Source organism: Hemiscyllium ocellatum, chromosome 30 (genome assembly GCF_020745735.1).
Source record: "Hemiscyllium ocellatum isolate sHemOce1 chromosome 30, sHemOce1.pat.X.cur, whole genome shotgun sequence".
Taxonomy (NCBI): Eukaryota; Metazoa; Chordata; class Chondrichthyes; order Orectolobiformes; family Hemiscylliidae; genus Hemiscyllium; species Hemiscyllium ocellatum.
The window spans coordinates 29,439,703-29,463,501 of record NC_083430.1 but is presented as its reverse complement, the minus strand read 5'-3'; the positions used below and the strand labels follow the sequence as shown (position 1 = coordinate 29,463,501).

Sequence of the window (23,799 nt, the reverse complement as noted above, 5' to 3'; positions counted from 1 at the left end):
ACTTGACTGTATTTGCCTGAATTAATGTCGCTCAGAAACTAAATGGATTTGTTCTTCGACATTAAAGAAAGGAGATGGTGATCGATTGAAGTGAAATTCAGCAGCGTGTTTTTGAAGATGTGCAAAATAGGTAAGGTTCTTTCGGTAATTCTCCAGCGTCAAATGGAAGGGGATTGAGGAAAGCGAATGAAAGAAGTGTCAGAAAGTTTTGTTTTGCAGCCCAAGAGATTCAGTGGAAAATACAACAAAGCAAATGTTGAGAGAGAGCAGTTAAACTCCACCAACGCCCAGATTCCATAGACTTCAACAGAGTGAAAAGCATCAACTTAGTTTGACCTTTCCTTCAGTGTATTGTATACAAATTTGCTGTTGCGTTTCTAAACTCAGCGGCGAAAATTATTATGTTGCACAGTGACCCACGAGGACATTGCGCTGAAGAAATCGGAGAAAAAGACAGGAGCAGATGATACTGGTCCGAAGCAGAGATATCTGTTTTAAGATATACAAGACCAGCTGGGATCAGTACTACGTGTTTTCGCTTTTATTGCAGCCATACAGGCTGATTTCACCAGTTACAATTCTGCAGGACTTTGAAGATCATTTCCCGAGTAATCGTTAAAGCCAAATCTTTTAACAAATCTGATCAAGTACTCTCGATATTTTATGCAGAGTACAGCTTTTTGTTACCATTGGATTACTTGGTAATGATATTTTAGATTCAGATGGCAGATGTTAATATTAACTTGAGACTGAGTTGTTAAACTCATTCCTCAAGTCTTGTTTGTTGGTAACACCCAGCAGGACTGAAGTACTGAGGAGCTTAATTACAGGTATATTGTGCAGTCTTAGATTTGCTAAGAACCTTGTGATTTGCTTTGCTGTTTCAAATTATCTGTTATTTTCTGGAGCTATATTGAGATCATGTTTATGGTACACATTATCGTTGGTACATTGCAGTAAATGGCAATACTTTCTATCCAGGGAATGGAATGCAATATCATGTTAAGACACATCATAGTGCAGTGAGAGTAGGGTGAATGGATACATTGACAGCGCTCCTGGTGAAAAGTTCCGGAAATGGTAAGCATTTTAGTCACAGAAAAGAAAGCAAAGGTGTGGGACAATTTGTCAAAGTCACTACCATCACAAGCGACAAAATCTTTACGAAATTTGAATCTACCCAGATAACGTATATTGATTGTAGCAACTTTAACAAGTCAGGGTACTTCACAGGAGTTTTCTAACACAAAAGAAATTGACACTGACCCATGTTGGGAGACATTGGGTTGCATGACCAAAAGCTTAGTCAAAGAGGTAGGGTCTAAGAAGTGCCTTAAAGGAGGAAATCAAGATTAGGAGGGAGAGAGAAAAGAGATATAGTTTGCTCATTAGTGGAGATGACAGAGCTTTTGCACACCAGCAGGCTTTTTGTCATCTCATTAACGGAAGACCCATGGATTCAAATGCCACTTCAGGACTTAACTGGACAGAAATAGGCCTCCTGTTTGATCAGAAACTCCACAGACAGAAGTCCTGCAAGTCACCAGTATAGAGCTGAGTGATGGTGGGAGGAGAATTATTTTAGAGAAGGGGGTCTGCTTGGATTGGATTGGTACCTCCCAGCCAGACTTCACATCCTGACATAGTGTTCCTCAATCAAGCACTGAATATTGTTGAACAAAAGACGCCCTTGAGTCTACAAGGAGTCTATATTTCCATGTTATGCTGCCCACATGGCAAGGGCCTTATTGGGATGAGTTGGCAGGGTCATGAAGAAAACTTTAACTGGGCATACCTGTAGGCTCAAATTTGGAATGAAAGCTCAATTGGCAGTGAGAAGGAATGAACTGTCCACAGGCCTTCATGCCACAGGCTTAATCAGGGTGGAGTTAGAACCATGACTAATTTCCCAGCTGCCACAGACCATCCTGGATAGTACAGTGGCTCAGGGGTTAGCACTGTGGCCTCACAGCACCAGGGCCCTAGGTTCAATCCCAGCCTTTGGTGACTGCCTGTGTGGAGTTTGCACTTTCTCCCTGTGTCAGTGTGGGTTTCCTCTGGGTGCTGTAGTTTCCTCCTATGGTTCAAAGATGTGCAGGTCTGGTGAATTGGCCATGCTAAATTGCCCATAGTGTTAGGTGCATCAGTCAGAGGGAAAAGGGTCTGGGTAGAGTTGGTGTGCACTGATTGGGTCGAAGGGCCTGTTTCCACACTGTAGGGATTCTAATCCTGTTTAAATTCTCAATTCCACCAAAATCACTATGGGATGGATGATAAATTTTGCCATAACAAGAGTACTTCAAAAGTTATGCGCTAGCCAACTGAAGGTATGGCCATCAGTGGTCGTTTAATTAAAATCTGGCATATTTTAGAGGCCAGAGTTAGATGAGTTCAGATATCTGGAAATAAAGTCAACTTTATTTGAACTTGAAGCTCCAGCTTCATATATTTCTTTGTTATTTGTGCCTGTCACCTGAAGCCCACACAATCTTGTTTTAGAAAGAAATTCAACTTTTTTTCCATGTTTGTATCATAGTTAAAGTAGGAGAAAGTGAGGACTGCTGATGCTGGAGATCAGAGTCAAAAGGCGTGATGCTGGAAAAGCACAGCCACTCAGACAGCATCCGAGGAGCAATAGAGTTGACGTTTCGAGCATAAGCTGTTCATCAGGAATGTTCTGTCCTGCTCCTCAGATGCTGTCTGACTGGCTGTGCTTTTCCAGCAGCACACTTTTTGACTCGTAGTTAAAATATTTTTGCAAATCTCAATCAAATCAGTTTCATGCAAACAGCAGTTCGGGAAGTAGGTTAGAGAAGGATACAAAAAAAACAGAAAATTGGAATTTCACATTTATACTTTGTTTTCCTTTAAAAGCAATTATTTCAGTCTGAGCATAATGCAAGACATTATTTTTGGGTCCTTAAATTTTATTTCAAATCATGCTTAACACTTATAATTGCAATAGGGCATGAAAGAAGTTTTTTTAAAAAAACCTTAAAAATTAAACAAAATAAAAAGTATTTTAAATAAATTGCTGTGTGAACATAATATTGCTCATTCTTCCTTTTCACACATTGAAAGAAAATTTAATAAATGTTCATGTGAAAGGGAAGAATGAGCAATGTTATATTATTCCTATTTCACCCTTGCAGGCACTGAGCTTTGATCGCAACTTAAACGTAATTATAATTATGGTAACTGGTAGGTCGATGAAGATGCTTCTTGCTACTTTTAATCTTTTACTGCAAAGCAAGAGGTAGTAGAACATATGTAGTACAAATACACTATTTCTGTTGTTAGGAAAAAATGTATGGAGACCTAAAACCAAGTGTGCCACACTCCACTTAAATAGAGTCGTAGAGATGTACAGCATGGAAACAGACTCATTGGTCCAACTCGTCCATGCTGACCACATATCCCAACCCAACCTAGCCCCACGTGCCATCAACCGACCCATATCCTTCCAAACCCCTCCTATTCATATACCCATCCAAATGCCTTTTAAATATTGCAATTGTACCAGCCTCCACCACCTCCTCTGACAGTTCTTTCCATACACGTACCAGCCTCTGTGTAAAAAAGTTGCCCTTAGGTCTCTCACTCTAAGCCTATGCCTTTTATTCTGGACTCTCCCACCCCAGGGAAAAGACTTTGTCAATGTATCCTATCCGTGCCCCTCATGATTTTGTAAACCTCTATAAGGCCACCCCTCAGCCTCTGATGCTCCAGGGAAAACAGCCCCAGCCTATTCAACCACTCCCCATAGCTCAAATCCTCCAATGCTGACAACATCCTTGTAAATTTTTTCTGAACCCTTTCATGTTTCACAACATCCTTCCGATAGGAGGAAACCAGAACTGCATGCAATATTCTAAAAGTGGCCTAATGGATGTCCTGTACAGCTGCAACATGACCTCCCAACTCCTGTACTCAGTATTCTGACCAATAAAGGAAAGTATACCAAACACCTTCTTCACAATCGTATCTACCTGCAACTCTACTTTCAAGGAGCTCTGAACCTGCACTGCAAGGTCTCTTTGTTCAGCAACACTCACTAGAACCTGATCATTAAGTTGGAAGACTTTTGGTTGGATTATCTTCATATTTGTCAATTGAGGCTGCTACATGGTTAATTATTGAAGGCCTCATTCCACCACTGCTGGTAATAAGCTAGTTGTGAGCATGCTTAATAAACAATCCTGAGCAGAGCGAGGGATCCTTCAAATAAAGGCCCTCAGTGCCCAATTAAGAGACCTGGTGTTGGGAAAGAGGAAGGCCACTGAGAGCCAGCCCCATGCTGCTGAACCATATCCTATGAAATCATTCCCTCCATGACTTACATCTGACCTGGATCACTCTCAATCATGGACGTCTGGTGACAGTTGTTCCAACAGTGGACAGTGCCTCCTTGATGATGCTGTTGAACTCTTATTGGGTGGGATTTCCACCCTCAGAGTCTTTGGTTTTGGAGAAGGCCCACTGGTGGCCTCTTAAGAAGCATGTACTTGGCAGGTTTTCCCATAGGAGGCAGTGCAGGTCTCTAACTGGCTGTCCAACCAGTAGATGAGACTCTATGTGCTTTTAGAAAATTCAACCCACTCCCATTATCAGTTATTTCGCAGATTACTGTAAATGAGACTATTTCTAAGTGATAGAACTCAGACACTGTCATACTCACAATATTTGGCCATTGTATAATGAATGGCAATAAAAAGAATTTCTATCCAAAAATGAAATAATTTTCATGGAACACCAATGAAGTTCAAGGAAATTTGAACAGACTAAAGAGAGGGTAAAGAATTTGGCAGATGGGATATAATTTGGAAAAAATACAAGGTTATCCATGTTGGTAATGAAAAAACAGAAAAACAGACTATTTCTTCAGTGGTGAGTTCCTGGGAAATGTTGAACTTCAAAATGACTTGGTTTTTTTGTTCATGAGTCACTGAAAGTTAACATGAAGGTACAGCAAGCAATTAAGAGGGCAAAGGATATGTTGGCCTTTATTGTACAAGAACATTTATATGTAGGAGTAAATATATCCAACTGTAGTTATATAGAGCCTTAGTGAGATTACACTTGGAATAATGTGTGGAGTTTTGGTCTCCTTATGCAGGAATAGATACATGTATCACAGAGGCAGTGCAACAAAGGTTAACCAAACTAATTCCCAGGATGGATGGATTGTCCTTTGAGGAAAGATTTGAATTTAGAAGGATCAGAAGTGATCTTATTCAAGCAGATAAAATTCTGACAGGGTAGATGTGAGATAACTGTTTTCTGGGATGACAGGTCAAAAATAAGAGGGCAGGATCTCTGACTAAGGGCAGGCCATTTATGACTGAGATGAGGAAGAATTTCTTCATGTGGAGGGTGGTGAATTATGTGATTCTCTGCCCTAGAAGGCTGTGGAGGCTCAGTCATTAAGTATGTTCAAGACTGGGATAAATACATTTCTACATATGAAAAACATCAAAGGATCTAAGGAGAGTGCAGGAAAATGATGTTGAAATAGAAGATCGCATTGAATAGCAAAGTGGGCTCAAGAGATAAAATGGCCTGCTCCTGTTCCTACTTCTTATATCCTTTAGAGAAGCAATTTGGAATATTCTCTTCTTTCACTCTTAAATATTCATCTGAAATCCTTCATTGACACACACAAATCATCTTGCCTCTAAAGCTCTATGTCATAAGGTTTAGTCCCCAGGTCTTTTAATGGCTTGCCTGGAAATAAAATCAGACTCTAGATGGGCTATTGGCTACTTTGTCCGACTGCTTTAAATTAATATGTATTATCAATTAGTACATTTTGAAATGCACATGTCTTTATCTTTTGGTATTAGAATTGCACTAGTACTGGGTGAAACTTTTAGTGTTCCCCAAAGACAGCATAGCGACAATCTGGGGCTCAAAATAATCTGATAACTAAGTTGTTATCAATTCATCTAAATATCTAAAAATTCTTTGCTTTTATTGTTGTATATTGTCATCCAGTGTAGGCGATGTGGGCGATGTGGGTTAGGGACTTCACTTGCAGATGTTCACCTGAAGAAAGACCTGGTCCATATTTGTGTCCTTTTGGTCCCAAATGGAATTAAAATTATGTGTTCGTTTAATAAAAAATTGGCAATACTCACCTGACCAAAGGTTAGCAATTTAAGATGTTAAAAACCAATTGTAGAATACCTAACTGTGATAGGTTTACTGCTGCATCAATGTCCAAGGAAAGGTTATTTGTGCTACTCATAGGATAAACTTTATTCAAAGGTACAGAAGGCGATGGTTACTTTTGCCATCAAATTTCTTTTGCTGATCTACTGTTGTGATTAGGTTAAGATTTTCAGTGCAGTTTATTCAATTACCAAACAATTTTGCCAAAAGTGATTTCATAAAATTGTGTTATCAGATCCCAAAGTTCTATAATAGTAGACATGCTTGTACTTATGGGGTGATTTTTATCAGTCTCTGTTCCCAATACAAAATTAAACTTTTGTATTGCCAAAGAAAGAGACATGCTGTCTGTTGGAACTTCTCATCTTGCGTTTATCAGGAATAATGCAAGAATTTATAATGCTATGAGAACCAGGTTGATTGGTTGTCAAGGATTTTCCATGGAAAATGCACCAATGAAGAGTTGCCCCAGAACTTTTGCTTAAATTCAAATTGGCAATCTACCATGATTGAATAAGAGGTGCTATGCAGAAAATCCCCAGAGAGCAATGTCCCCAAAGCTTTTGTTTAATTGAAAAGGCATGATACCTGTATAAATTCCTTTCTCTACAGAAAGCGTGTGAATATATATATATATAGCAGCAGCAAGTACAGTGAACTATACTGGAAGTCCAAGTGAATAACTTAAATTAGTTGTTAGTGTAATTCTTGGCGCACACTGATTGTCCATAAAGGTTTCCCACCACAGAATCACATCTAATAAACAATCCTGAAAATAAGCTTTGACCGTATGTGTCTTTCTTTCAGCAGTTATATACCACAAGCCATTATTAGTCCATTAAACCTGATGTATAATTTTTTTATTTCGATGACATAATATAAAGAGAAGAAATGATTGTTTTCAAGATATCTTATAGAAGTCAGACAGAAGTAAGAGCAACTTGATGAAATTGTTAATTTAATATAATAAACTGTTAAGCAGTTTGGGATATGCTTTTATTGTTGCATATTGTCATCCAGTGTGGATGATGGGGGTCAATTGAGGTTAGGTACTTCACTAGCTGATGTTAAGTTGAAGCAAGATCTGGTCCATATCTTTGTCTTTTTGGTCCCAAATGGAATTAAAACTGTGTGATCGTTTAATTAAAAATTGGCAAATCACCTGACCAAAGGTTAGCAGTTTAAGATGATGTTAATAACCAATTGTAGAATACCTAACTGTGATTAGTTTACTGCTGCATCAATGTCCAGGGAAAGATTACTTGTGTTTCTCGTGGGGAGAGACCAAAGAGGATTTGGAAACAATATTAAAAAATTGTGAAATAAAGACATTACTTTGACTGGGAACGAGTGCAGATTAGCAAGTACACTATCCTGCTGTCCTAGATGAATAATTAAGTACAGATTTATGAGGCAGGAAGTAAGTACCTGACAATTTTGCAGTGATGTAGTTTCTCTCATATACTGAGGACATTCAAGTGTTTCAGAACCAGTAAAGTATTTTTAAAATATTGGAATAGTGGTACTTATTTTTTACTCAGGGAAGTGCAGCAGCCAGTTTAAGCACAGAAAGGTCCTCCACACATGAATAAGACAAATTACTAAGCTTTTCAGTTTAGGTGTTAGATGTTGACCAGAAATAAAACTCAGGCCAGATTTAAAATAAGCAGCTGATTCACTGTCTTTTCTTTTCAGTCTGACAGTTAAGCTTGAAATTACCCCTTGTCTAAAACGGGGAAGAAAGAGTTTAAATGATTCCTGGCGAAGAACAACATCACCACCTTTATCCAGAGCCAAACTAATGCATTGATCAACCACATGATCCTGGAGATAATAGCTCATATTAGCTAGATTTGATTAAAGAAATTTATTGTGGAAAAACGTCAGTGGTCGCAGTCTGAACTTGCTACAATTGCAGTCCTTGCATTCCATTACTGTTGGAGCAGTGTATTTCCTTTACATGTTGTGGCAAATACAAGCATGTTGTCAGTGTTCTATAAATCACATCACTGCCCTATCATAATTCAAAAAGTCTTAGGATGGATATTTTTCCACCTGTATTATTGGTGTCTCGGTTTAACACTGAAATATTCTTCAATAAACATCTCCATTCATTTTTGACAAAAGAAAATATTTAATTTTATGATTCCTTTCATTTCTTCAGCATGTTTTAAAGCAGCTCATGACCAACAAATGTTTGTTGAAAGCATTTTCTGTGCTGTTTTGTGACAAATTAAGCTATCTATTTTCAAAGAATTGGATTCCATAGTGGACAGAAATGAGCAGCTAATTTTGTTTCAGAGAAGTCTGCCTACAAAGACAGAAAATACAATTTTGAAGTTTATGAGTTGTTGTGTTTTGAGACTGCAAATTGATTTGAAGACAATTTGAAGGGGATTTGCTGTGAAATTAGCCTGACAACAAGCCTGGTTGTTTGAGGTTAAAGGAATCCCAGATTGTTTGCTTGTTTAGAAAGAAGGTACAAGTGTTTTACATTTGGAAATATCAGCAGCAGTGTGTCTGTGAACATTTGCAAGACAACGAGTCACCAACATCCTAGAAAAATGTTGAGAATGTCAGATAGTAAACAGGCCAGTTCAGAGGTGGGCAATGTTATAAAGCAGATGGGCTTTGGTGATTGACTGGATAAGAGCTCAGCAGCTCAGCTCAAGATTCAACAGAACTCCAAGGTTGTTAACAATTTCACATTCTGTTTTATACAGTTCTGCACAGCATGCTCGTTCCTGATATTTTTAGTCAATCATTTGACTTTTGTTCTTCTGAAACAAAGTGGAATATCACAATTGTTTATAGAAAATCTATACAGCATAATTTTATAATTAATCACAAAATAAAATCATTATGTTCTGATAGCTTAAATTGATTACTTTATTTCCTCTTATCTATTAAAAGTCACTTCATTTTTAGTGTATTGATTGTTTTGATAATTTCTTAATGACTAAGTCGATGTAAGATAATTTGGAGATTTACCATTACCGAAGACGACATCCATGTCACCCAGTGATCAGCAATGGCAGTATTTTGAAGTGGAGGCAGTTGAATTTAATATATTAGCTAGGTAGCATGCAGAAATATTGGTCAAAGTACAGGTGACGATTAAATAAAACACCATTGAATGATTGCCATTGTATTTGCACAGTGTTATATCATTGGGTAAACCAGAAGATTTCAGGACTTTTTAAAAGCTGTTAGTTTCCTCACCCTGCAAACAAACCATGCACACTCATAAAAGAGTGTTGCATACATTTTTAAAAATAGCTTTGAAAAATTCCTGTACTTGCTTACACTTCCTTCACTTTCTTCCCTTGTGGAGGGAAAGAATGGTCATGAGGGTGGTGCCGATGTGAAATTGGGAAAAAAAAATGAACAAAAGCAATAAAGCAATAGATGGCTAACTTGCAGCTATGGACTTTGTACTAGAAGGGAATTGAACACAACTAACTGAAATTAATTAAAAACTGCAGTCATTACTATTTCCTTAACGCTTAAAGCAACAAAAGTAATTCCTTCAGTGTTTCAAAATGCTTAATAACTATCACAATGAACAAAAAAAGCACTTATCTATCAATAATATCTTTTCCTTCACCAAATAATCCCTTCCCACTAAGAGCTAAACCATTCTACAAGGAAATGTCTTCCAAATGTAATCTTGTTTTATAAAATATTACTGAAAAAACGTGAAAAAATGCATCAGTATTTTTAAAGTTAACACCAAGGGCAAAATAGTTTTGTATGTATGTGCTGAGAAAAGTCATAATTCTTAAAACATGTGACTCCCCATTCTCTTTTGCTTGCTTGCCTTGGACCTCTGTTGGGATAGGTTAAGTGAAAGTTAATAATTGTATTTCTTCGATGACCTAAAGTACCTAACAATACTTCATTACAGCCCATAATAACAGTCCATCAAGAAGATTCTCATTTAGAATAGAACAAGCAACTTGTAAGATAAATATTGATGTAATGAAATGGATTTCAAACGCAACTTACAGTATTTTAATGCTCAGCACTTGTGTACTGTGGAAAATAACAAGTTGGAGCAAAGATTTTCAGGTGCCTGCAGGATCAGGACAAAGTTCAGTTCCCAGTTTGATGCTGCAGTCTCTGAAGTCACGCATGATCCTGACTGCTAAAGTACTGTTTGGAAATTTCAAATGGCCAGTATCAGGGACAAAATGGGAAACCCTCTCAGCACTAACTAATGGCCTGTTAACCCTCCCCCACCCACCTTAGGAAGCTTTTAAAGAAGGCTGTCTGGTGGAGAATGTAATTTTCAATGTTGAATTCGGTGAATCTAAACATCTCACCATCATAGGTTCAAATGTGAGGATGATTTCTGATGATTGCACAACATCTAGTATCATTTGGAGCTCCTTGGATACTGAAACAGTCCATGACCAAATACAGAAAAATCTGGGCAATATTCAGACTTGAGAGCTGATTACTGATGATTTAAAATTCATGTCAGATGAGTGACACAATGACCATCATCAACCAGACAAAATATAACTATTGCGTCTTGACAGTCAATGCTTTATCATCACTCTGAACATTCTGAGGATGATCATGGAGTAGAATAGAGTAGCTCTTCATTTATTATTTCTCCATATACAACCGATACAGCAAAAACCAAAACAGTGTTCCTCCAGTACAGAGGGTACTACATGGACAGCACAAGCTATATGGACAGTACAAACTACACAATTGTACACGGCATAAAGTACATAAGAAGTGCAAAACACACAACTTACAGTGTAACAGAACAATGATAAATAATAGACATTTTATTCACAGCAATTCAAAGTTGTGCAAAGAATTTCAGATGGGAAAGAGTCCTATCGTACTATATTAAGGAGCTGATGGCTTGGGAGAAGAAACTGTTGCACAGTCTGGCCCTGAGAGACCGAATGCTCCGGTATCTTTTGCCAGATGGCAGGAGGGAGAAGAGTTTGATTGAGGGATGTGTGGGGTCTTCCACAATGCTCTTCGCCTTTTGGATGCAGCATGTGGTGTAAATGTCTGTAATAGAGGAAAGAGAGACCCCAGTGATCTTCTCAGCTGTCCTCACTATCCGTTGTAGGGTCTTACGATTCGGATTAGCTATATAAATATTATTGCTAGAAAAATAAGTCAGATGCTAGGAATTCTGCAGGTGAGTATGTCACAAAGCTGGTCCTTTTTTCTAAAAGCTCTTCCTTTTGTCAAGGATACTGTGTCCTTGGTTTTTTTCCAGAGGGGTTGTAAAGCAGTCCGGGCTCTGAAATGACTGGTTTGGTACAGAGATAAAAAGGGTATTGGGAGGCCTTTTTATTCATATGTAAACAGATGAGACTTTAGGCCAAAGCTTTTATGTTTCAGAAGAAATCTGTATAATGAAAGGGGAGTGGTCAGTCCTAAAAGCTGAAGTCTTGGTTGAGCCAACTCAGCAGTGGGCTGTGTGGACACAGGCTGCTGGACTCTGTCTCCTTCTGCATTTCTAATTTCGACCTGTAAACCTCTGTTTCAGTTTTACTCTATGTTTAAGAGGTTTGTTTATTGGGACTTGTTGTGTATTTTCAGAACAACATAATTAAGTCTAGTCTAAGTTCCGTGGGTATTCTATATTCCATTCTTTGTGTTTCATTCCATAACTTTGTGAATAAATTTTGTCTGTTTTCAAACCTAGCTAACTTGCTCGGGATAATTTTCACTGTACACTTACTGAAACAAATTGCAAAGTTACAGTCTGGCTGCCTGCTTAAGAATGCTTTGAGTGCTTGGGCCTAGTCCATAACAAGTAACATACCTCTTGACCACCCCCAAAGTCTGTCTCCCATCTAATAGGCACAAATCATGAACGTGATAGATTCCTCCCGACTTGCCTGGATTATGTACATATTCAACAATATTCAAGAGGCTTGGCATCATATAAGACAAAGCAACCTGCTTTTTAGCACCACATTCACAAACATTCAATCCCTCCATCATTGACACTAAATAGTAGTAATATGTAACATTTACAAGGTCCACTGCAGAAATTCCAAACCTACAATCACTACCATTGAAAAGGACAAAGGAAAACCACCAAATTCCTCTCCAAGCTGTGCATCATTCCAACTTGGAATTATTTTGTGATTCTTTCAGTATTGCTGGGACAAAATCCTGGAACTCCCTTCCTAACAGTGCTGAGGTGTACTTATATCAAATGGACAGCACTGCTTCAAGAAGGAAGTTCATTCCCACCTTCTTAAGGACAATTATAGATGGGCACTAAATTCGGGCCCAGCTTGTGAAGCCCATATTCTCTGAATTACTGTGTTGAAAATTAGTTAACAAGCAACTTGCTAGCTAGAGTCATAGAGTCCCACAGCATAGAAACAGGCCATTCGGCCACTATGTCTATGCTAACCAAAAAATACAGAACTACACTAATGCGTTTGAAGGTAAATCTACATTTGATATGTGGGAGGCTTTTAAAGAGAGGTTGATTAGAGTGCAGGACAGACATGTCCCTGTGAAAATGAGGGATAGAAATGGCAAGGTTGGGGAACCATGGATGACAGGTTAATTTGTGAGATTAGCTAACAGGGAAAAGGTAGCATATATAAGGTCTGGATGACTGAAATCAGATGAAGCTTTGGAAAATTAATTGGGAAAGTAGAACCAAACTGAAATGAGGAATTACATGGTCTAAAAGAGACCATGAAATATCTTTAGCAAACAGAAGTAAGGAAAATCCCAAAGCCTTTTATTCCTATATAAGGAGCAAGAGGGTAACTCAAGAAAGAGTTGGTCCACTCAAGGACAAAGGAGGAACGTTATGCATGGAGTCAGAGAAATTGGGTAAGATTCTTAATGAGTACTTTGTGTAGAGAGACGTGACTGATGTTGAGGTAAGGGATAGATGTTTGATTATTCTAAGTCAAGTCGGCATTAGGAGGGAGGAAATGTTCAGTATTCTAAAAGACATTAAGGTGGACAAGTCCCCAGGACCAGATGGGATCTATCCCAGGTTACTGAGGGAAATGAGCGAGGAAATAGCTGCGGCCTTAACAGACATCTGTGCAGTATCTTTGAACATGGGTGAGGTCCCGGAGGAGTGGAGAATTGCTAATGTTGTCCCCTTGTTTAAGAATAGTATTGGGGATATTCCAGATAATCATAGACCAGTGAGCCTGATGTCAGTGGTAGGGAAACTGCTGTAGAAGATGCTTAGGGATAGGATTGATTTACATTTGGAAGAAAATGGGCTTATCAGTTGTAGGCAACATGTTTTGTGCAAGGAAGGTCACCAACTTAATAGAATTCTTCAAAGAGACAAAGATGATTCATGAGGGAAGGACTGTAGTTGTCAGATATATGGACTTCAGTAAGGCATTTGATAAGATACCCCATGGTAGGCTGATGGAGAAAATGAAGTTGCATGGGGTCCAGGTTGTACTAGCTAGATGGATAGAGAACTAGCTGGGCAGCAGGAGACACAGAGTAGTAGGAGACGGGAGTTTCTCAAAATAGAGAACTGTGAGTGCAGTGGTGTTCCACAGGGATCTGTGCTGGGATCACTGTTGTTCGTAATATGCATAAATAATCTGGAGGAAGGTATAGGGGTGGCACAGTGGCTCAGTAGTTAGCACTGCTGCCTCACAGTGCCAGGTATCCAAGTTCATTTCCAGCCTTGGTTGACTGCCTGTATGGAGTTTGCACATTCTCCTCATGTCTGAGTGGGTTTCCTCTGGGTGCTCCGGTTTCCTCCCACAGTCCAAAGATGTGCAGGTGTGCAGCCATGCTAAATCACCCATAGTGTAAGGTGCATTAGTGAGAGGGAAGTGGGTCTGGGTGGGTTACTCTTTGGAGGGTCAGTGTGGACTTGTTGGGCTGAAGGGCCAGTTTCTAAACTGTAGGGAATCTAATCTCATAGGCGGTCTGATTAGCAAGTTTTCAGATGACACTAAGATTGGTGGATAACAGAGAGTGAAGGGGACTGTCAGAGAATGCAGCAGAATATAGATAGATTGGAGAGTTGAGCATAGAAATAGAACATAGAACATAGAACAATACAGCACAGAACAGGCCCTTCGGCCCACGATGTTATACCGAACATTTGTCCTAGCTTAAGCACCTATCCATGTACCTATCCAATTGCCGCTTAAATGATTCTGCCTCTGCCACTCCTACAGGCAGCGCATTTTCCATGCCCCCACCACTCTCTGGGCAAAGAACCTACCCCTGACATCCCCCCTATGCCTTCCATCCTTCACCTGAAATTTATGTCCCCTTGTAACACTCTGTTGTGCCCGGGGAAAAAGTCTCTGTCCAGTCTATCTATTCCCCTGATCATCTTATAAACCCTATCAAGTCACCCCTCATCCTGCGCCGTTCCAATGAGAAAAGGCCTAGCACTCTCAACCTATCCCCATACGACCTATTTTCCAATCCAGGCAACATCCTGGTAAATCTCCTCTGCACCCTCTCCAAAGCTTCCATATCTTTCCTAAAATGAGGTGACCAGAACCGCACACAGTACTCCAAATGTGGCCTTACCAAGGTCCTGTACAGCTACAACATCACCTCATGACTCTTGAATTCAATCTCTCTGCTAATGAACACTAATGCACCATAGGCCTTCTTACAAGCTCTATCCACCTGAGTGGCAACTTTCAAAGATCTATGAACATAGATCCCAAGATCCCTCTGCTCCTCCACCTTACTGAGAACCCTACCGTTAACCCTGTATTCCGCATTCTTATGGACAATCTCACACTTGACAGGATTGAACTCCATCTGCCACTTCTCAGCCCAGCTCTGCATCATATCTAAGTCCCTTTGCAGCCAACAACACCCCTCCTCACTTCCACAACTCCACCAATTTTTGTATCGTCTACATATTTACTGACCCACCCTTCGACTCCCTCTTCCAAGTCATTAATAAAAATTACAAACAGCAGAGGACCCAGAACTGATCCCTGCGGAACTCGACTTGTAACTGGGCTCCAGGCTGAATATTTACCATCTACCACCACTCTCTGACTTCGACCAGTTAGCCAGTTCTCTATCCAACTGGCCAAATTACCCACTATCCCATGCCTCCTGACTTTCCGCATAAGCCTACCATGGGGAACCCTATCAAATGCCTTACTAAAATCCATGTATACTATATCCATTGCTCTACCCTCATCCTCATGCTTGGTCACCTCCTCAAAGAATTCAATAAGACTTGTAAGGCAAGACCTACCCCTCACAAATCCGTGCTGGCTGTCCCTAATCAAGCTGTGTCTTTCCAGATACTCATAAATCCTATCCCTCAGTACCCTTTCTATTACTTTGCCTACTACCGAAGTAAGACTAACTGGCCTGTAATTCCCAGGGTTATCCCTATTCCCATTTTTGAACGGGGCACGACATTCGCCACTTTGGGAGTTCAATCTGGGCAAATGTGAGGTGATACGTTTTGTAAGATCCACTTCAAGAGCGAAGTATATGGTAAATGGAAAAGCTTTGGGAAAAATTGATGTACAATGTTCAGGTCTATTGTACCCTCAAGGTGGCAACTCAGATTGATAGAGTGGTCAAGAAGGCATACGGCCTGCTTTCCTTCATTGGATGGGGTATTGAGTACAAGAGTTGGCAGTTTGTATAGGACTTTGGTTCAGCTACATTTGGAATAATGCGTACCGTACAATTCTGGTCATCACATTGCCAAAAGGATGTGGATGCTTTGGAGAGGGTGGAGACGAGGTTCACCAGGATGTTGCCTAGCATGGAGCATGCTAGCTATGAAGAGAGGTTGAGTAGATTAGGATTATTTTTATTAGAAAGATGGAGGTTGAAAGAGGACCTGACTGAGATCTACAAAATCATGAGAGGTGTAGACAGAGTGGATAGCAAGAAGCTTTTTTCCCAGAGTGGGGGACTCAATCACTAGGGGTCATGAGTTCAAGGTGAGCGGGCATACGTTTATTGGAGATATGCTTGCAAACTTCTTTACTGAGGATGGTGGGTGCCTGGAACGTATTGTCAGTGGAGGTGATAGAGGCGGGCATGATAATGTCATTTTATGATGTATTTAGACAGATACATAAATGGGCAGGGAGCAGAGGGACACAGATCCTTAGAAAATAGGCGACAGGTTTAGATAGAGGATCTGGATCAGCGCAGGCTTAGAGGGCTGAATGGCCTGTTCCTGCGCTGTAATTTTCTTTGTTCTTTGTTCTTTGTAATCCCATTCAACTGCATTTGATCCATAGCATACATTATCCTATCATCTCAAGTGCTCATTTCTTTCAATGAGGTTCATGTTGTTTTGATGCAATATCTCTCAGGTATTCATTTGGAACAGATTCCTGCAGAGACTTCAGAACTTATTGTTATTTCTCCTCCTGTGCAGTGTTTGAACTTTTTATATTTTTTCACCCACAAGAGTTTCTATACCTGCTGCATGGCCTTAGTATCCCCAGCAGAATGAGCAAATTAATTTCTTTACCATGTTCTTCCAGTTGGTTCTTCTCAAGAGATAAAAAGTGCTATGATTCAGGTTGTCATTTATGCTGTTGTCAAAGAAGAAAGCAGGTCTCAGGATTTCCTCTTATAAATCATCAGCATCTTTATTCTTTTCTTGCCTGAAGTAACAAATTAAGGTCTCACATGACAAAACAGAAATTGCTGGAGAAACTCAGCAGGTTTTGCAGCACCCATGAAGAGAAAACAGTAGGAATGTAGCAGTTCCACACTTCCCTGCCTGCAGGAAAATTGCTTGGATTGAGAATATGCGGGAACCTGAGAATTCAACTATTTTTAAAAGAAGTTTTGTGATTTACACATGAAAGAAATGAAACCATCACTGTATTCTAACAGATGAAAGGCTTAACAATCAATTTTTCAATGTAGAATTTCAGTTACATCACACTGTAAATTTTTGCTATAAATTCTGTGTGTTAGGATTGAGCCCTCCACTACCACCTGATGAAGAAGCTTCGCTCCGAAAGCTAGTGTGCTTCCAATTAAACCTGTTGGACTACAACCTGGTGTTGTGTGATTTTTAACTTTGTCCACCCCAGTCCAACACTGGCATCTCCAAATCATAATCTAGGGTAGTTAGCATGAGGTTGTCTGGCCCCTGGTAAAAGTATTGGCTGTGATAAAGATTCTACAGCCAGGACAGCTACAATGCAAAGTACTTTTCCATACGGTTTTATTACAAAATGTTAGTAATTTAAGATGTTCACAGATAAATACATTGGTATCTCTGGGAGTAATTTTGACTGTGTAATAATTGTAAAACAAGTGATAGTGAATTGGCAGACTACTTTACTTCTCTCAGGAGAGGCATAAAACCAGCTGCTGCTTTGTTACCGCCTGTTTTACAGCCTAGCGCAAAGTCAATGATCTCCTCGTTGGTTTAACTAATACTACTCAAGGATAGTTTAAGAGATCTCCCACCATTCCACTCCCATCCTTTTTTAGTCAAGTTGCCAGTCAACTAGCATTTTATCCACTAATATTTAACAGGTTTGTTTTATTTTTATTGGACCTTGAGGTTTGTGTTTATTGTTCAATAGGTTTAACAAGGTATTGAGGTTGTACTGATAACCTTTTGTGTTCTTTTCTCCTTTTGTGAAAGAGAGTTAATCTTTAAAAACTTTAAGTCATTTGACAAATCCAAATGTCGGTAATCTCCTGTGATAGAAAGATTAGTTATTTATTTTTAGCTACTTTAATGAATCTTCATGCCTTAGGAAGGAGGACATTGCAAACTGCGGTGCAGACAATGCAGTAACATTGTTATAATCCAGTGATGCATTCTAATGTGCATGGCCTCATCACTTCGGAGTGCTTAGCAAATACAAAACCTTGCTAAATATTTTGGATGCAGTTTTACTTTTAGACAGTTGCCTGAAGAGCCCCACCTTGCTTTGAAACCAATTTGTGTAGGAATACCTTTGAAGTGACATTCTGAATTAAAAATGTGATGTTGCATCCTGTCCAGCATGTATAAAAACAAACTAGAGTATTCAACCATATCACACAAACAGACAATAAAATTACGTAGAAGTTCTTATGTTCTAGGTTACTAAAACTCCTCATTATCATTGTTTACTCAGTATCTTTGGATAAATAATGTAAATTTTAAATTGGGTTATTGAAGGATTCAGCACCATTACAGAAAATGCACCAGAGTCTGGTTAGCATTATGGATAAAGTTTGTATTAAATTTTGGTGAGGTAGAGAAAACCAAAATTACTCTCTTTAATGTTACACCCATAACAATTGGCACCTTTACCATCGGGAGACATTTGGCAGTGGAGGCCCAATGGAATATATCATAAGTGTTGGAAAGGCAAGTTCCTGCTCTGTCAATGAGAAGGAGGTGCAAAGTTAAGAAGTAACTCACACACAGTTGAAAAGAATTACCTATGCAATTAATTCTCACCTTGCATAGAGCCACTCAGTGAGGTATGCAATAACTTATGTACTATAATACAGGACAAAAACAAACAAGGTAACTTAGAACATTTTAACTTGCTGATGTGAATTGCCACACCTTAGTAAAGTCTTAAAGGTGGTAATAATTATGTCTTTTAAACTTGATCACAACTAAATTGAATTAAACTCCAAAAAGTTTAGGGATTAATGAATGCTAGCTTTGTATAAGTAATAATGCTAGCTACTCAATTTTGTTTACCAACTGGCAAGTGTGAAACCTTCAATTGTAATAAACCACATCTTTCTAACCTCCTTGCTTTCTCACTGAGAACTCAAGCTTCCCAGTCTGCCAGGAGATTAAGTGTCAGCATTTTCTCTCCATTATATCTGCTGTTACCATGAAGGTGGAACTTGCGTGTTCTTGAATCGCCTTTGACACCTTGCCACTGTGTCTAAACAGACAGGAAGAAAATCATACAGGCTGAAAGAACTGTGACTCACCGGCAACCTGAAAACAAACCAATTACACTAACATCAAGCTGAGGCAGAGAATACCATTCTGTGAAGGGATCTAGTCAGTATGTGTCTCCTCAGCATGTTGGCTGCACTGTTTTAACTGCAGAAATGGAGAATGTCCACTGTAGACATTTGTAAATAAGGATATTTAAACATCTAACTGATTTACAAAGGTTATTAGATAAATGGTTTGCAATGATGATCATCATTTGCAGTATCCCATTGACAATAACCTTCAGTTTTAAATACAGAAAGGCCATAAAAAATTAGAAATGAATTACAGTTGTAAACAGAAAGAAATGCAACAGCCTGTATTCTATGCTTTCACTTAGGCACTAACAGAATGATCAACCTTTATCGTTTATCAATGTCTATAACAATAATGCTGTATATAATTTGTCAATCTGCACTTTTCTCATTGGTTGTTGGGTTGAATTAACCAGCATATAACAGAACATGTATCAGCACATTTTCCATGGCAACAAGGACATTTTTGGAAATGCATGCTAATTTAAATACAGGTTGTTCTGTTATAATGCGCGTTTTGTTAATGCAAATTCGCTATAACGTGATTGAATTGGGGACTCTTTTTATAGCATTATTGCTTATAATGTGATTCCAGCCCCATTAGTTCAAATGGTGCTGCTATTATGCAGTTTTCTTATAACATGGGATTGCATGAGAACGGAACTATTGTGTTATAGTACAACTGACTATATTTAAATTGAATACTTGGAGATCAGGTGTATCTGTTCAAGGTTCTGATATCTAAAGTTAGTTTAGCAAATGGGCAGAAATTCAGTCATAAATCTATCAACTACCCACCTACAGTAAAATATATCCAGCACTAGCCAAGTACCTGTAAAGACATTTTTTCTGAAATGCTGTCCTCACTGTGAGGGTTTGAACTTGATGAACCCCCATCACTGGCTGGAGACAAGAGGAAATGGTCAATCTTGGGTAAAAGTCAATCCCTGACAAGTGTGCCAAGAAATCCACTTACTATCTATTTGATGCAGAAGTCATGCTCACTGTGGTGTAAACCCACTTTTTAAGTCTTAGAATAGCACACCATAGAAGGTGGCTTCTCAGTTTGTCATGTCTGCACTTGTATGTTGACTCCTTATTCCAATATTTCTGGGGACAGAGTTAACAGGAACAGTTCCTAAATTGGCAAGTCTGCGACAGTGAAATGTGAAGTGCGAGTGAACTCCAGTGTCTCAAATGTTATTCATTTAAAAGCTATTCTCTACTTTTTGAGTAAAAGTTTTGCCATAGAAACATGAATGTGTAGGAAAGTTTTTCTCACTGTTATTCTATTAATATCCTTGGTCATTTTAAAATTTGTTTAGTTATTTTTATTCAAGTATTCATCACTGTATTGGAATAGTCCCAGCAGCTCAAACCTTCAACATATGGTATAAAGAGATACATCCATAACTGCATGGAGAGCTGTCATTCATGGCTTAATGAATTTTTCGTACACACCTTTTACATTTAAACTAGTGAAGAACAAACATAGGTCCCAGTTTAGCAAATGTTTCTCTACCTGTAGAATAATTTACACTTAGGGTAAAGTTTCAATAGAAAATGTAGAGGCAAGCTTTTTAAGAGCATTTTGGAAGGCACAGAGGGTGTAGAGTCACCTTTTTTTTTGGATAAATGAAGGAAGCAGGACAAATGGTCTTCCTCATCTATAATAAATGTTATGATCCCACATAGATCAAATCAAAAGTGATCATTTTGGATCAGTTTATTTTCCTTCCCAATAAGTATAATGAGCTGCTGAAACCTGATAGTGGCTGCAAAGAATAGCATTCCTTTTCAGTCTGGGATCCCAAATGAAGGCAGTTGATGAAATTAAATTTCAGCACTACTCTCTGGGTTACCTTCTAATTAAGTGACATACAACCTTCATTATTTAACCATGTGATGGGGGAAGATCATTTAGGAATATGTATGAAACTAGACACCATCAGAACAAAGCAGTCTGCTTGATTGGCACAACATCCACAAGCATCCACTCCCTGTACCACTGATGCTCAGTAGCAGCACTGTGTACTACCTACAAGATGCACTGTAGAAATTCACTGAAGATCCTCAAACGGCACCTTCCAAACCCATGACCATTTCCAACTAGAAGGACAAGGGCAGCAGATATATGGGAACACCACTACCTTCAATTTCCCCTCCAAGCCACTCACCACTCTGACTTGGAAATATATTGCCGTTCCTTCACTGTTGCTGGGTCAAAATCCTGGAATTTTCTCCCTAATAGCATTGTGTGTCATCCCACAGCAGGTGGATTGCAGGAGTTCAAGAAGGCAGCTCACCAACACCTTCTCAAGGGGCAACTGGGGATGGGCAATAAATGCTGACCAGCCAGCAACACCCTCATCTTAGAAGTGAACAATAAAAAAAAAGAGGCCATTTGACTCCTACAATCCCTACATCAAATTCTTTCTAATCAAGAGAGAAATGATAATTTCACGGGTATTTCAATTTCTTTGTGTTTCAGATAATCTATTGGATAGAAAGCAGCTGATGAAAATTGGAATTGCCTTAATTATACTTGGTCATTTGAACTTCATTCTTGGAGCGATTATCCACGGCACAGTCCTGCGACATGTCACTTCACCAGAAAATGGCAGTTTGGTTGAATATTCTGTGACAAACGTCATGTCTGCAATTTCAGGAATACTGGTACTCGTTGACAGCTTTCCAACCACCAACCTGTGCCTCATTCAAAATTGAATCTATATCTTTATGCTTTCAAATGGTGTATTTTGCCCCCAGTTACCAATTACTGGAATGTTAATCAGAAAAATAATGGTTCAAATTTGTTGATAGAAACTACAATCAGGGTAGGGGCAGAGCTCTGATCAGAGGACATCTTTGGGTGAAGGCTGTCTGATGGCAAGCAAAGAAACAGACAAGCCAGTGGGCTGGGAGGAAGCTTCTCCTGGTGCACAAACCTTGCTATAAAGCTAATTAACTTTGCCAGGAAACAGTCCTTCCGTAACTTTAGCAGCCAGGTTTCCTGGGAAACAGGGTGAACCAGCAGAACTGATAACGTGATGAGACTGCACATCTCATATATGTTTGAAATATTCAAACTGTCTCCTGGGAACAGAGTGATTTCCCTCACTCAGTTAAAACCAGAGGTGATTGAATTGGAGTCCCACTTGAAATTTTTAAGTTATTCTGTTTACCTCACCCCTGCCACCACTAACTCTTTCCCACTTTTGTTTTGTAATTACCCAGTAATTGCTTTAGTGCAGTTCAATAAATTGTTTAATGCTCTCATCGTAGGGTACTAACAAACATGCTGATTAAATTCATTTCAAAATCTGTATTTTCAGACTATTTGTACTGGAATTGCAGTGATTGTGTTATCAGGGAACCTGTCTCGCACAATACAGGTGAGAAGACTTTATTAATTTTAATTGCCAAATTTATTAGTGTATTAATGTCATCCTTAATGCTAGCTGTTGTAGGAGTCATAAAGTAAACTATTACTAATGCATCATACTTATATAACATAAAGTGGAGTTGGCCCTCGCAAAGGACAATTGGACGCTGAATGAACAAGTTCAAAGAGGGGCTTAGTAGAGGAGCAAAGTAGTGGTTTTTGGGGTTTTATTTTGTAACAAGTTGCCGTGCATTAGCATGAGAATTTCAGATTGCAATGGTGATAACTGTACCACTGTTGGTATGTTAGAGGGAATGGGATTAGATGCATAGACTCAAGTGTACAGATGCTAACAACAGGACTGAAAGTCTGGGGTAAAAAGCTTTTGGAGGTCAGACTGTTTTTATTTACAAATGCCTTTGCAATCAATGAGGTTGCCTGAGATTACTGATTCAAGAAGAAAAGGGATTTTTTTTTGTTTGCTTTTAATAAATTCTTATATAGATGGAGAAAAATAGAGAACATCTCTTTTGTTTAATTCTGCAGCAATACATTGTCTTTGCAAGTAGTATGTTCAATTCCCTCATCTCCATGGCCAGTCTGCTGGGTCTGGGAGTCTCTGTTGTAATCACCATTGCCAATGGTGGAAGAACGCTTCTCACAGTTTGTCGTCTCAGCTCCACTAAGGATGTTTTACAGATAACAAATGAATGTCCGTTTGATCCTACAAGAATCTATGTAAGTTGATAGTCCGTGGACTGTGTCTATTCTGCGTTTGCTCATAAATGTGTAGCTTAATTTCTGCAAGATACTTATTAATTCAAAACAAGTTGGTTTATAACATTAGGATTATTCAGTAATATGAACTTTCCAACTTTAATTAAACAATACAAGGCATGTTTTGATCAGATAATTTGATGTAACAACTTATGAACAGATTGTGGGAGTGTATTTTGTAGGAATGGAGGGTACATATGAAGTGTTGGAGCATATTATTAAAGTCCATTGGCTTGGGAACTGTTTACAGTGATAGGGGGAAGCAGACAGAAACATGTACTCTGGTATATTTTAGGTGGCACTTCCCACCAAAAACACAGCCGACATGCCGTAAAATCCAGCCATGTAAATCCCAACCAATGAAAATAATATGCCTATACAAAACCCTAAGGAAATATATCCATGTTGTTGTTGCATTCAGCATTATGGAGCAACACTTAACCGGGTCAGAAATGAACTGAAGCTAACAGTGAATGAGCATTGATTCAGTGGACTGGAATTTCAGT

The 23,799-nt window shown here is 39.0% G+C and overlaps 1 protein-coding gene across 2 annotated transcripts in view; it reads left to right on the top strand.

The window, feature by feature from the left end:
• Positions 1 to 23,799, top strand: part of LOC132829933 (keratinocyte-associated protein 3-like) — a 38,125-nt gene continuing 14,326 nt past the window's right edge. For both annotated transcript variants that reach the window (XM_060847357.1, XM_060847356.1), the window contains exons 1-4: positions 1 to 130; positions 21,623 to 21,807; positions 22,467 to 22,526; positions 23,063 to 23,254. In XM_060847357.1, coding sequence (XP_060703340.1) covers positions 118 to 130; positions 21,623 to 21,807; positions 22,467 to 22,526; positions 23,063 to 23,254 — 450 coding nt within the window. In that variant the 5' untranslated portion in view covers positions 1 to 117. The remainder of the gene's footprint in view (positions 131 to 21,622; positions 21,808 to 22,466; positions 22,527 to 23,062; positions 23,255 to 23,799) is intronic.